The 14436-nt window shown below is 43.7% G+C and overlaps 1 protein-coding gene across 1 annotated transcript; it reads left to right on the plus strand.

The window, feature by feature from the left end:
- Positions 1-865: 865 nt before the first annotated feature.
- PTGER4 (prostaglandin E receptor 4) lies at positions 866-13914 on the plus strand. The gene is made up of 3 exons (XM_079918549.1): positions 866-973; positions 1539-2454; positions 12697-13914. Exons 2-3 carry the CDS (start codon positions 1585-1587, stop codon positions 13285-13287), a joined length of 1461 nt encoding a protein of 486 aa, XP_079774675.1. The 5' UTR covers positions 866-973; positions 1539-1584; the 3' UTR covers positions 13288-13914.
- The last annotated feature ends 522 nt before the right edge of the window (positions 13915-14436 follow it).

Here is a 14436-nt window from a genome sequence, read left to right on the forward strand (position 1 = left end):
GCACACACACACCTCGGGCGTTCCAAAGTAGAGTCCTAAGCCGCTGACCTCCCTTCCCAGCACCCAGATGTTGCGACCCGCGTGAAGTAGGTGCGAGAAACAGCCCACTTGGAGCGGGAGGCAGTGAGGAAGAAGAGATGCCGGTTTCAGAGCTGGCCCCGCTGGATGCCGACTTCAGAGTACCTAAGAGGGTGCACAGAAGAGCACTGGGGCTTCCCCAGGGTTCCCGCGGACCACTGCTTCTCCGCACCACCTGCCTGAGGCGAGAGGACCAAGTCTCCAACACCCCCTCCCCTACCTCGTTGGAGGGCGGGAAAGCTGCAGGGAGCCGCCCCCCGAGGCGCGGTGGGATCCGCGCAGCCCGGAGCCCCTCCCTCCAGCCCGCGGAGCTTCCTCGCCGCGCAGAGGAGCTAGCACGCGCCCCGCCCCCTCCCGGTCTGGCCAATGGGCGCCCGGGCCGCGCACAGTGTGGCCCCGCCTCCGCCAGGGAAACTTGAAGCAGGAGAAAAGTTTGTACAGAGGCTGGAAGGGCAAGAGCGGAGCTCCAAACAGGCAGCGCGAGAGGAAGATGAACGGCCCCAGGTCAGAGCCTCAGGCCGAGTGGACCTCAAGCCGCCCCCAGGGCGCCAAAAGCGGCCTCAGCTGCAGCCGCCAGCCCCGGTAGCCGCCCGCGCTGCCTTGGGCTGGGAAGGAAGGCGGCCCGAGCCGAGGATCGAGGCTCGGTGCCACCTGCGCGCGCGGCAGTACACCTGAGCGCCGTCCGTCCGCGGACGAGACCCGCGGGCTTCGCAAAGCTTGGATCGTCTTTGAAGAAACGAAGGAAAGGAGAAAGAAAAAAAAATCCAAGATCAGGCTTCACTGTCCCATTTCGCTGTCCTTCTGGTTCTCCAAGTTTTTGAAAGCTGACCGCTCTGACCCCTGTACCGGAAAATTGGCAGCCACCGAGAGCAGGCTCTGAGAAGGCAAAGGCTTGGTAAGCTCCACACTGAGCGGGGCAAGGCTGAGGGCAGGGTGAAGGCGTGTCCAGGATATCCGAGGCTTGACCCTGGGGGCTTACGTGGCTGCCACCTCCGCGGCTACCACAGGTGAGATAGGGTTGGAGGCACTGGGCAGAGAGCGGTGGGCGGGCGCCCCTTGAGCCGAGCCAGGGAGGGAAGAGCGCGCTCTCCAAATTATCTTCCGTAACCTGGTTTCAGTGAGACTTTTATTGACTCAGAATCTGTCGGGAAAACGAGCAAAACACTTTTCCCTTGAGATAAGTCTTGTTCATCTTGGCAGTGGATGAGTTGGCTTGGAGGAGGAGAGAATGGCAGTACTAACGTATAAATATTAATGCCAGTAGAGTGGTGCTGCTGGCAGGACGTATCCGGAGCCTGGAGATTTCGGTAGCCGCAGTTGGTAAGTGGCTACAATCCACAAAGTAGGATCGAGTTGCTCCCCTGGTCTCATCAGCATATTGTCTCTTGGGCGCGGGTCTGACACCTTTTTGCAAGTGGTAATTTCCGCTCACCGCGTCTTTGTCTCTCTCCTACCAACAGCAGACCCAGCCTCGCGCTCCAAGGCAGTGTACCGCCGGCCACCACCATGGCCACCCCTGGAAGCAATGCATCCGCCCTGGCCTCCGACCGACTGAACAGCCCAGTGACCATCCCGGCGGTTATGTTCATATTCGGGGTGGTGGGCAACCTGGTGGCCATCGTGGTGCTGTGCAAGTCGCGCAAAGAGCAAAAGGAGACGACTTTCTACACATTGGTATGCGGGCTGGCGGTCACCGACCTGCTGGGCACGTTGCTGGTGAGCCCGGTGACCATCGCCACGTACATGAAGGGCCAGTGGCCCGGGGGCCCCGCGCTGTGCGAGTACAGCACCTTCATCCTGCTCTTCTTCGGCCTGTCGGGGCTCAGCATCATCTGTGCCATGAGTATCGAGCGCTACCTGGCCATCAACCACGCCTACTTCTACAGCCACTACGTGGACAAGCGGCTGGCGGGCCTCACGCTCTTCGCGGTCTACGCGTCCAACGTGCTCTTCTGCGCGCTGCCCAACATGGGCCTGGGCAGCTCGCGGCTGCAGTACCCGGACACCTGGTGCTTCATCGACTGGACCACCAATGTGACGGCGCACGCCGCCTTCTCCTACATGTACGCGGGCTTCAGTTCCTTCCTCATTCTCGCCACCGTGCTCTGCAACGTGCTCGTGTGCGGCGCGCTGCTCCGCATGCACCGTCAGTTCATGCGCCGCACCTCGCTGGGCACCGAGCAGCACCACGCGACCGCCGCCGTGGTCCAGGCCGCCTGCCGGGGCTCCTCGGCCGCCGCCTCGCCCGCCCTGCCGCGCCTCAGCGACTTTCGCCGCCGCCGGAGCTTCCGCCGCATCGCGGGCGCCGAGATCCAGATGGTCATCTTACTCATCGCCACCTCCCTAGTGGTGCTGATCTGCTCCATCCCGCTTGTGGTGAGTGGCTGGGGCCAGGGCTCCACTCGGCCCTTTTCCTGCATCCACCTCCCTCCTCCATCTCCCGCTCCCTCCTCTTCCTCTCATTCCTCGGCCACCAACGCGTCTCCTCCAGGTAGGGGCTGGATCTGCACGGTCTGCTTCTCAGAGCAGCCCCGAACTCTTTTTAGGCCCCGTCGCTAAAGAGATGCAGCAGGTGCCTTTCCCCTACATCGCCGTTTCCTTCCCCGAAACCCGGGTTCTCTCTCTCTCTCTCTCTCTCTCTCTCTCTCTCTCTCTCTCACTCACTCTCAATCTCTCGCTCGCTCGCTCTCTCTCTCTCTCTCTCTCTCTCTCTCTCTCTCTCTCACTCTCTCACTCTCTCGGGACAGCCCCTACCCCTTGATGCCTGACACTGGTCTTCAGCCTTCCGGGAACACCCGCCGCACTCTGTCAGATGCGGAGGGGAAACCGTTGTAGTGTGACTTAGCCCCGTCCTCGGCACTGTCTAGGGCAGAATCCGAAACATCAGGTGGTGATCTCTTTGGTGTACACTCCTTACAATAGTGGGGTTTTTATTTATGTCGGGTTTTTTGGTAGCTTATGTAGAATTTTAGAGCTAGAAGGGACATTGGATGCATTTTGGTCTAGTCTAACTCCTTCACTTTACACAGGGAGTGACTTGCTTAAAATAATCCAGCAGAGCTAGTCTATCAAGCTGAACTCCCTGCTCTTTACCATGGTGAGAAGCACATCGCAGTGCACATGCGGCCCTACACAGGCATGGTCCAGACTCGGGTTCCGTCATTCTCTCTAGGGGCCAGGAAAGCAAGGTTTCTCAGGGGGCATATTAAGGGCAGGCTGATGTACATGGGGTATTGAATTCGAATCATCAGCTGTGAGAGGTACAGTGCCTTTCTAGAGAAATGGGGTTTTAGAGATGGCCATCTTATTTATTGCCAAGCCAAAGCCGTGCAGCTTGAAATGAACCTCAGACCCTTCTGACTCCAAACCCTGCCTCTCTTCTATTACGTCATGTCTCCCTCCGAGAACGTTTGTAATGTTGGCCTTCGCAGCAGTGCGTGTATTTGAGTTTTGGTACACTTTATTTTCAGGACACCACCTTCTTTTAAATTGCCTTTGGATTAACTTTCAAAGTGTTTTAAAATGTCATAAGCAGGAAGGTTGAAAGCCTACCTAGTTCTCCTCTGTTTGCACTAGAAACCCATGGGCAGATGCACATACGACTGTATCTAGAGTTTCTCTTGAAAGCAACTAGTTCTGAGTTTTTCCATCTCTCAAAACACCTCATTCCTGGAAATTCTAAACTATCAACTCAAAAAAGTTTGGGTTTTTTTTTATGCTGACTGGGAGCAAAAGAAAATAAATGTAACAGCTTATTATTCCTTCTTTTCCCTTATTAATGCCGTTCGGGGGATCTTTAATATAAAAATATTATATCTCTCGTAAAATTGACTGTAAATGGAAGGAACTTCGAAGTGGCTGAGAGCCAGCATACAGTAGCTTCTTGCCAATTTGTATAAACAGAAGTAAATATAATTGGCCAGAAGGGCCTTTAAACCATTGCAGGACCCAGTATAATTTACAGAATTGATCGAGCCACATAAATATATTTTACTGTCTGTAATGGCAACTCAGAATAAAGTGAGATTTTGGAAGAAACAGCTCTGCTCCTGCTGGGGCTTCCTTCTGTGGCCTCTGTGTTATGTTTTACAGAACAGTAAATGCCCAAGTGAGTTGTTGTTGTTTGCAGAACATGCACTTGAAGGAACTGACAAATTAGAGCCAGAAGCTTAGCGACATGCACATACTTTTAAAATGTGTTTTGGTTGGAGATAAGCATGTGAAGCTGTTGATTACCGCACAGTCACAGATGAATTGTTTTCTTCAAGCCTCTTATGAGCTGAAATAGCAGATCTGACCCAATGGTGCAGGGCCATTTATCACAAAGCCTTTGACATTATTTGAGAAGTAAGAGGCAAGAAATTATAGGAGCTGTATTTGTGGTTTGCAAATTAACCACATTTTAACTAACAGGGACTATACTCTATATAAAGTCAGTATCAAGTAGTAGATATTAAGTCATTTTACCCTGAAAATTGACAATGGCTCAGCTGAGAAGTAATCACATGGACATACCTTTGTAAGGAATAAGGAATCGTACAAGTAATGGCAGCTTCAGTTTTTAGCCTTTAGTTTTGGCCACTAAAATCTAATTTCAGAATCAATTTAATTGTAAATTAATGATAAGAACGGTGTCATTGTACTACTCACCCAGCCACAGTTTAGCAATTACTGAAAGAATTAAAAGGGAAACATCCACAACTGTAACCTTCCTTGGGTTATTTTTACAACTTTCTTGTTTTTCATGTTTCTCTTATTCATATTGTAATTTAAGTTGAAAGTTTCTGAACTTTGACATTTAAAATAGTCAGATCTATCTTCAGTTCCAAGGAAACTAATGAAGCATCTCTTTTAACTTTATCAAATAAAGTTGGTCACTAATCCTATCTGAGGCAAATCAAACCCTTCAAAACATTTAAAATGCTTTGGAAATAATAGAGCAAATACAGTTTATGTGCAGTTTAGCAAAGCGTGACTCACAACATATAAGGAAAACAAGCAGTCACTGCAAAGGACCCACATTTTTTATCTTTTGGACACCAGGGAAGGAAAAACTACAGTGGCTCTTAGAGGGCAGTTGGTATTGAATTTAGGATCAAAAGTAAATTTTAATTTGTTATCCAAAATATATATGTTGCATAAATAGAACTTGGAATGGAAATTTGAGAAAGGTTGGAAAATTAGTTGTGGATATATAAGGAACTGTGCTGAAGTTGCAAAATTTTCTAAAGCGAGTCATAAACAATGAACAGAAAAGATGTAAATACAATGGACAGGGAACATTACATGACAAGGTTTTGTGGGAAGGCGGCGGTTGTCATTTTGTCTATTCTATTTATAACCAGGCTCTGGTTTTTAAAATACAAGAGAAGCTAAAGAAATGAAAGAATCTATGCTTAAGATAATAAAAGGGATTGAATTCTTTAGAAATATGTGAGACAGCCTCCTAAGGTCCTGGTGTTAAATGCTGCAGCTGGATCAACGTCTGGTGCCTAATTTTGCAGTTACTAATGTTACGATAATGATTATAATCCAATCTTTTGCCTCAGGGCTAAACAGTTACACTGTAGGATTTGAAAAGGCATTTTCCCCCCATGCACAGGCAAGCCATGGCAGTATTTATTGCTTACTCGTTTCTTTTATTTTCTTCTTACTTTGAAGTAGCAAGCATTCATCTCTGTTAAGGGCAGAATGGCCAATTTGATTCATCTTCTGCCTGGGACAGGTGAAACTTAGGTCTTCAGGAAAATAGCTTCCTGTGAGTGTTTATTTGTTTCCTTACTATAAACTAGTTGTCTGCATAAAGACTTCATCCGCATCTGATCAGTAAAGGTTTATTAGAGCAGAGGAAAGCTGTGTAGATTTTTGTTTACTGTAGGCAGACTGAAATTGGAATCTTAAAACAACTGATGGGGTTTCAGATGCGTAAAAATCACATCTAGAGGTACACGAGGAATACCATAAATCCAGGCACGATTACAGCAGAACCTGAAGGATCTGATTATTGTTTTCAAATATATTTGGCTAAATTAAAAAATAGCAATGCCCCAAAGCAGATTTTTAGCCATAACATAAAATTGCAGACCCAGCAGTAGTAAGTACCTTGAAGACTGCAAAGCAGCACGTAAAAGTAAGGTGTTTTCCCGGCATCTCATCTGAGTCTTAAAAAAAGCTCTAGGATTCCTCAACTGCAGATGAAGACTTATATCATGCTACTTCCTGGGTGGCTGTGGGTGAGTCCTAGTCTAATGTTCCTTTCGCCATGCTGTGCTGACCTATCAAGGCTTGGTTATGGAACATCTGCTAATAAGATATTTTTCCCCCAGAGCTGAAGTGATTCTTGCAGGTTCCTATTAGAATGTTGAAAGTTAGAGTTTAAAAAAACAAACACTGCAGAAATAAATTTTCAATGTACAGACCTGACCTATAGAGACGAGGCAATTCACCTGCAGTTAAAATGGCCAGTTAGTGAGGCAGAGGGAAGGAGAACAGAGCTCTCACTCCACCACACAGCCAAGCACTCTCTCCACTCTCCTTTACTTAGAGATATTTTTTGTCACTAAATTAAAAAAAAAAAAAAGGTAAGCATTTCTAGTAACAGCTGTGTCAATTTTGGACTCTTCACAGGGCAGTTAGATAACTGAGCACACACAGAGCACTCCTTTTATGTGCTCAGAACAGAACAAGGAGCACACGCACACAAATCCAGTTACAGGTTCTTGTCATTTGTTGGAAAACATTTCTACCTCGACAGTCAACTACCAAATCAGTCTAATCAAAATTTCAACATTCTTTTTCAATTAGACATTCCCCACCAACAAGTTAATTCTTAAACAGGAAGTGTGTGTTTTTGATACCGTGTCATTAACTATATACCCCAAAGCTACCTCTAAGCTGTGGTTTAAAAATTATTGGTATATTCCACAGTGGCCAAGCCTCCACATACTTGTACTAAGCCCTTTCATAATTTGCTCATAAATTCTTTATGGAGCAGGGCCAGCATTTATCTTTACAACATGTAGCCTCCCTTATAGCTTTCCTGTCATCACATCTAATTTTGAATTTATCATCTTTTCTCCAAGTTATGTTCCAATGCTCCTGAATCCTAATGTCTAGTCATCTTTGAGAAGTTTAGAATATTGTCGTGTATGCCAATTTTAACAAGAGGCCATAGGCGCAAATCTGCAGCTACTGAAAAGTAGACTAACTTTTAAAATTGCAAGAGACTGTATGTGTTGTTTGTATTCAGTGAATTCTTTTAAGGTGTTCCCCCGCCCACCTCCGACTCAGAGGTTCAGTTTTCTCAGCAGCACACTCTTCCAAAACTGAAAACTGCCTGAACATGTTTATTTGTGTAACAAGAGCCCATTGGACAAGAATTGCAGAAAAGTGCTTTCCCCTCCCTACATGACACTGAAGTCCTGCTGTGGATGGTCCCATCTTAATCTGGGGTTTCCCCCTTTTCAGCAGAGCAAATCAAGTAGCCTTTAAAGTGAGGCAGAGATGGCTGTGTTTTTTTCAAACCTTATGAAGTACGTGGGCATTTTGTCCTTTTTTGCCTTCTTTTTCTCTGCTTAAAGTCAGTCTCCATTGAGAACATGCTGCAAAGGAAAACTCTTTCATCTTGATTTTTTTCCAATGATTTGACCAACTTTTGAGAATGTTTTTACCCGAATTTGGAATGTTGCTTTTCAAACTCACGTTTATGCTACCCCGTGAGGTCTCCTTTCCTGAGAAGACATTAAATGACCAGGTTCAGTAGCTTGTATAAATTGTAAGCACCGGCCCCCCCACCACGGAACTCTGAAATAAGGCTCTTTCATTCCCTTAACAGTAGTCAGAATTAATTACTGCTGAATATGAAGTGAGCCACAAAGATGATTCTTTCCTTGCCTCTCGTCACCTTTGATTATGTAAGTCCATTATTAATTTTTTTTTACAGCACTCTGACTTTTCTGAAAGGTCATGGGAATTTAAAAATTGAATGGTAACTCCTAATATTACATTCCCTTAAATAGCTACAAATTTCATTCCTTCTATATCCATTTCAGCTGTTCAAAATTCTTCCTCCTTTCAGTAGTAAGGAAGCGGTGGGAGAAACAACTGGCAACAAAACATTTCTATGTTAAAAATTTGAAAAAAAAATTTGAGAAATGCAAAGTTTAGAATTAACCAAGATTCTGTTCTGAAAGAGGGTCTTGGAGGTGGCTGGGCAAAATACTTCTTTTTCTTTAAATTAATTTATTTGTTTTTGGCTGTGTTGGGTCTTCGTTTCTGTGCGAGGGCTTTCTCTAGTTGCAGCAAGCAGGGGCCACTCTTCATCGCGGTGCGCAGGCCTCTCACTATCGCGGCCTCTCTTGTTGCGGAGCACAGGCTCCAGACGCGCAGGCTCAGTAGTTGTGGCTCACGGGCCTAGTTGCTCCACGGCATGTGTGATCTTCCCAGACCAGGGCTCGAACCCCTGTGTTCCCTTGCATTGGCAGGCAGATTCTCAACCACTGCGGGAAGGGAAGCCTGCAAAACGCTTCTTAAGCGGCCTGTGGGACCACAAACTCCCAAGTGGAGCAACACTGCCACCTAGAGGTTGGAAGTCTCAAATTCGCACAAATCCTGCCTTAGATTTTTCACTAGAGGCTACTATACACCAGGGAGGGCCTGATACTAACAGATTTAAATCTATCCTTTCTTTTACCCTTAGGAACCTACTGTGTGAGAGTAAAATATAGATCTCATGCTTTTTACCAATAATTCCCTTGTCAGGAAATAATTCTTAAACAGAAGGCCAGCCGGCCTTAAAGCAGAAAAAGCAACATGGAAGTCATCTGGAGACCTGAGCCCCAGACCAAAATCGCCCACCAACAGGGTGGGGGATCTAAATAAGATTCTCAAAACGTCCAGGTTTCTGTAACACTTCATCTGAGAAAAGGTCCGTAGACCTGAGGGAATCTCGATGCCCAGGCGCAGCTGAGAACCTCAATAAAGAGTATGGTGGGAGGAAACCAAGATGCTTTGTTTCACTGGTTTTTGAAAGGATAGAAAATCAGTCATCCTTTGTCTTGATAGTATTTAACCAAACATGGTTTCTAATATTTTAAGAGTAGTCATCATATACTGCTGTTCATTCTAGTTCAGTTTTTATTTAGCTGTCTTCCAGAGATCAAGGTAATAATTTCATCTTAGAGCCATGTGACCGCATTATTCTATGAGATTTGCAGGACTGCTATTGCTTATTCAAAACATTTAGCACCAGATGTGTTTTAAATTCAGAACTTCTTGGCTTTTAGAAGAGTAATTTAGTAATATACTAAATGTATAAATGTATAAAATGTAATATCCCCATCAGAACTGGAACAGGACCTCTGGAGCAAAACATAGGAATATTCACATTAAGTAGAATAAATAAAATTATAAATCACTTCATGGTCTAGTCAGTTCAGGTTTTACAACCAAAAACAAAACAAAACAAATGAATAACAAAACAATAACAACTTCTTGATAAAGGATTATAAGCCTGTGGTTGATTGAGGTCTAAACTCCAGTGTAGGAAGAAACAGAAATGCAGTTACACCTCACTGATCTATAGCATCATCTAGAAATAAGTTTCATATAAGTTGAGTTTTGCAGATTAATGAAATTTATTTACACATTTTAGACACTTTTATCCAATTTGTTATAAATCTCTAAAATATCCCTATTCTTTCTTAGTGACTCATACACCATGAACATTAATTATTATACTGTATGGCAAAGTGGCAATGTCATCAACTCTTATTAAAGTTAGAGATATTTGTCCCTAATTAAATGGCTCCAGCTATGTTTTTATGAGTTCTTTCTTCTTTTTATGGTTTTTAATGCATCCTCCTTGGCTGTGAGACTCACTTCTTACTTCTCCCTAACCTTAAATAATTACTGAAGGCAATAATAATTATCAAATAATTACTAAAGACAGACGGCAGTTATCTTAAAACCACTATTTTTATATGAATTACAATGAGATTTTTATATAAAGGATCCTGGTGGAATTAAAAGTAAGACCCAGACATCATCATCATCATCATCCTTTAAGAGAAAAATTCTGGGGTTTTTTTGAATTTATATATATATACACACACACACATATATTTATTTATTGAGATATAATTGATATATATTTGTTTCAGGTGCACAGAATAAGGATTCAATATTTTTATATCTTACAAAATAATCACCACAATAAGTCTAATTAACATCTATCCCCACACATAATTACAAGACGTTTTTCCTATGATGAGAACTTCTAAGATCTGCTCTTCAGGAGTAAATGTGAAAGTGTACATTTAACAAGTACTTTTTTGAAGCAGACTCACAGATATAGAGAACAAACTAGTGGTTACTAGTGGGGAGAGGGAAGGGGGAGGGGCAACAAAGGGGTAGGGGATTAAGAGGTACAAGCTATTAGGTATTAAATAAGGTACAAGAATATATTGTACAACACAGGGAATACAGCCAATATTGTATAATAACTATAAATGGAGTATAACCTTTAAAAATTGTGAATCACTGTATTGTACACCTGTAATTTATATAACATTGTACATCAGCTATACTTCAATTTTTTAAAAAGAGTAAAAACTAACAAGTGCTTTTACCTCTAAGGAATAAAATGATAGTCTTCCTTCAGTTTATACAAATTCATACTCTTTTCATTGAGTCATCTGAAGTTCCCAGAAGTTGGCATATCATTTCATTCTTCCATGACTTGGCATTTTAAATAGAGTAATTCTATATGCAATGTCTGGGCTTCCCTGGTGGTGCAGTGGCTGAGAATCCGCCTGCCAATGCAGGGGACATGGGTTCAAGCCCTGGTCCAGGAAGATCCCACATGCCACAGAGCAACTAAGCCCATGCGCCACAACTACTGAGCCTGTGCTCTAGAGCATGCGAGCCACAACTACTGAGCCCATGTGCCACAACTACTGAAGCGGGCGCGCCTAGAGCCCGTGCTCCGCAACAAGAGAAGCCACCACAACGAGAAGCCTGCGCACCGCAGCGGAAGAGTAGCTCCTGCTTGCTGCAACTAGAGAAAGCCCGTGCGCAGCAACGGAGACCCAACGCAGCCAAAAATAAATAAAATAAAATGCTATGTCCTTCCTTCTAAATTCAGCAAACTCCCACTCATCCATCAAAACTCAGTCCAAGCTCCTCTCCCACAGGAAGCATCTTCTGATGCCCTCCCCTCCAGGTCTGGGTTAGCTGTGGCCCCTGTAAATGCTTCTCATCATTTATCCCCAGCAATAGTTGATCTACCTTCCTGCTTTGCACGCTGGAGGTTACTCTCTGCCTTCAAGTGTTGTTGGGTCTTTAATGCAACTTTTTGTGCCCAGAACCCATCACAACGCCTAACACACGATAAAGGCTTACTATTAAATGATTAAATGCATGAAAGAATATGAGTAAATAAGTGATTACGGTAAGAGCAAAAACGTTTAACTGTCAAAAATAAGACTCCACAACAGCAAAAAGGTTGTTAGGGTCTCCTTGTGTTTACTTCATTCATGCCATCCCGGCCTGTGCTGGGCTGGCAGCGTGCCCCTTCCCTTGAATAGCTCAAACTGCACTAGAATGAGTTGTCATCCCTGTTGGGCTGTCCAGAGTGCTCTTGGCTGTTTACTGGCTCAAATGCTCCAGAGACACAAAGGAGGGATGGATTCCCTGAGTGGCAGTTGTTGAGCAAAACTATAGTTCCCAGGCAGCAGGGAGCCAGTGAAGGCTTAGCAGCCAAGTAGCATAATCAGATCTGCATTTTAAAAATAACCTCCTGGTGGTAGTTTGGAGGATGGATTGGAAAGAACAGAAATCGGAGGTGGGAAAGCTAGTTTGGTGGTTGATACAGTTACCCAGGTGAGGAATGCAGTTAGAGGGAAAAAAGGGGAAAGGTTTTCTTTTTTTCTTCTTTTCATTTATTGTATTTATTTATTTATTGACATATAGTTAGCTTATAGAAAAGATTTTTGAAGGAAGAGTTGATAACACTAGATGATTATTATAACCGGGGCACAGATTCATATAGAGAAAATAAAAACTATTCTCTGGTCATTCTAGATGATACTAGATTCAGATATTGTTTTAAAAGTTTCCAGGCTATTCTTTCTAGATCCTAAAATAAATTTCTGGGCTTTTCTGTGATTAGATGATTAGCTGACTTCCAAAATAAGTTTCATTTAAATATATACAAAGCCAACTGGCATAAAGGAAATGAGTGCCTATTGGGGAAAAAAAGATACTTCATTAGAATTACAAAAACTTGAAAGCACTCACAGAAATGAAGTTAATAAAATTCTTCTCCAGGGAACCTCATGCATATGTTACCTGTATACACATTACATTCTTTTATACCCTCTTTGATCTTGGGAAGATATTCATAAGGTAGTTACAAATATACTAAAGTTACACTGACTTGAAACATAAATGTTAATCGGTGGTTCTTCTGAAGCTAATTGTGTATGCTGCTCTTTTCCTGGCACTTATTAACAGAAAAGAGGGCAGCTGCCTAATGTTACTAAGTTAGACGTTGCATAAAAATGTTTCTCCCAGTTGCTTAATGATAACCACTAAAATGTGGGCATCTCATTTACACAGGTGCGGGTGTTCGTCAACCAGTTATATCAGCCAAATTTGGAGCGAGTGATCAGCAAAAACCCAGATTTGCAGGCCATCCGAATTGCTGCTGTGAACCCCATCCTGGATCCCTGGATATACATCCTCCTGCGGAAGACAGTGCTCAGTAAAGCGATAGAGAAGATCAAATGCCTCTTCTGCCGCATCGGGGGTTCGCGCAGAGAGCGTTCGGGGCAGCACTGCTCAGACAGTAGAAGGACATCCTCTGCCATGTCCAGCCACTCTCGCTCCTTTTTCTCCCGGGAGCTGAAGGAGGTCAGCAGCACGTCTCAGACCCTCCTTTACATGCCAGACCTCAGTGAAAATAGCCTTGGAGGCAGGAATTTGCTTCCGGGTGTGCCTGGCATGGGCCTGACCCAAACAGACAGCACATCACTTAGGACTCTGCGAATATCAGAAACCTCAGACTCCTCACAGGGGCAGGACTCGGAGAGTGTCTTACTGGTGGACGAGGTTGGTGGGAGTGGCAGGGCTGGACCTGCCCCAAAGGGGAGCTCCCTGCAAGTCACATTTCCCAATGAAACACTGAACTTATCAGAAAAATGTATATAGTAGTGAAGGAAAGAAATACAGCACTATTTCTGGAAGCTTCTAAGATCCTGTGCAATAGACACATAAATGAACTGTTTAGCCGTGCTCAGAAGGGCCCTCTTCATTCTACAATGCACATTAGAGAATATCCTGGCTTTTGGGCACTTTTCAAACAATCAAGTTGATTCCTATGGGTCCCGAGGTCTGAAGCACATTGGTTGCCATCTCGCTATGATACAGGATTTCGGTTACAACTTGATGGCTTGGGAAGATGTACCCTCAGTTTTTCTACTTGATAGGAGGATGGCATAAGTTTGCTATTTTCATAACATCAAGAGCTTTATATCTGGCACACAGCAGAAGGCCAGGTACAGAAGGGCTCTATTCCAATAAACTAGGAGGACTATCTTATGGATGATTTACGTGTCTCACTAAAGCATGAAATGTGAATTTTATTGTTGTAAATATGATTTAAAGTATTTAAAGTATCGTCTTCTCTGTGAGAAGGTTTATTGTTAATACAAGGTATAATAAAATTATGGTAACCCCTCTCCCCTAGTGTAACCAGCTGAAGTTGCAGATGTTAGATATTTTTCATAACCAAGTTCAGGCTATGGTGTTGAAAATGCACAGTGAGAGTCGTATCTATAAAAAAGATAAATTTTTAAAAGAAAGAGTTTAGCACTATTAAAGGAATAAAGCAAAATACTATTGAAGACACGAAAATTACAGGCCAAAATATTAAAGTTCTTTCTAAGCTATGTGTAATACATAGTAAAAAACGTTTAGTGATGCTGCATGCATTTATCCAGAAAACTGTGATTTCAGGAGAAACTAATATGCTGATAAATATTTTGTACTTCTGTCTTCTCTAGCTGGTACTTTTTAAAATGTAACATAAATTTTAAAAAGTGTTTAATAAGTAACCCATAATTGAAGTGTATAATATAAAAATAAAAAGTCTAAGCAGCTTGTTTCCCCCCCAGAATTGTGCATAGTTTTACTTTCCTAAGGAATGATCTAGAATATTCTTTAAAATTTAAGAGAAAGGCAGATTGCACCATGAAGGGCTTTACTTGGAGGCGTGGAAGGATTGGTTAAATTAGCCTTTCACAGATGTCACAACAGAAGGGGTACAGAAATTGGGCATGTAAGGGTCATCTTTTAAAA

This window comes from Stenella coeruleoalba, assembly GCF_951394435.1.
Source record: "Stenella coeruleoalba genome assembly, chromosome: 3".
Taxonomy (NCBI): Eukaryota; Metazoa; Chordata; class Mammalia; order Artiodactyla; family Delphinidae; genus Stenella; species Stenella coeruleoalba.

Bases quoted from the DNA above. Each gene is read 5' to 3' on its own strand.
- PTGER4 (XM_079918549.1), top strand. From the start codon at position 1,585: ATGGCCACCCCTGGAAGCAATGCATCCGCCCTGGCCTCCGACCGACTG. The intron at 2,455-12,696 runs GTGAGTGGCTGG...TCATTTACACAG, and splicing joins TCTGCTCCATCCCGCTTGTG to GTGCGGGTGTTCGTCAACCA.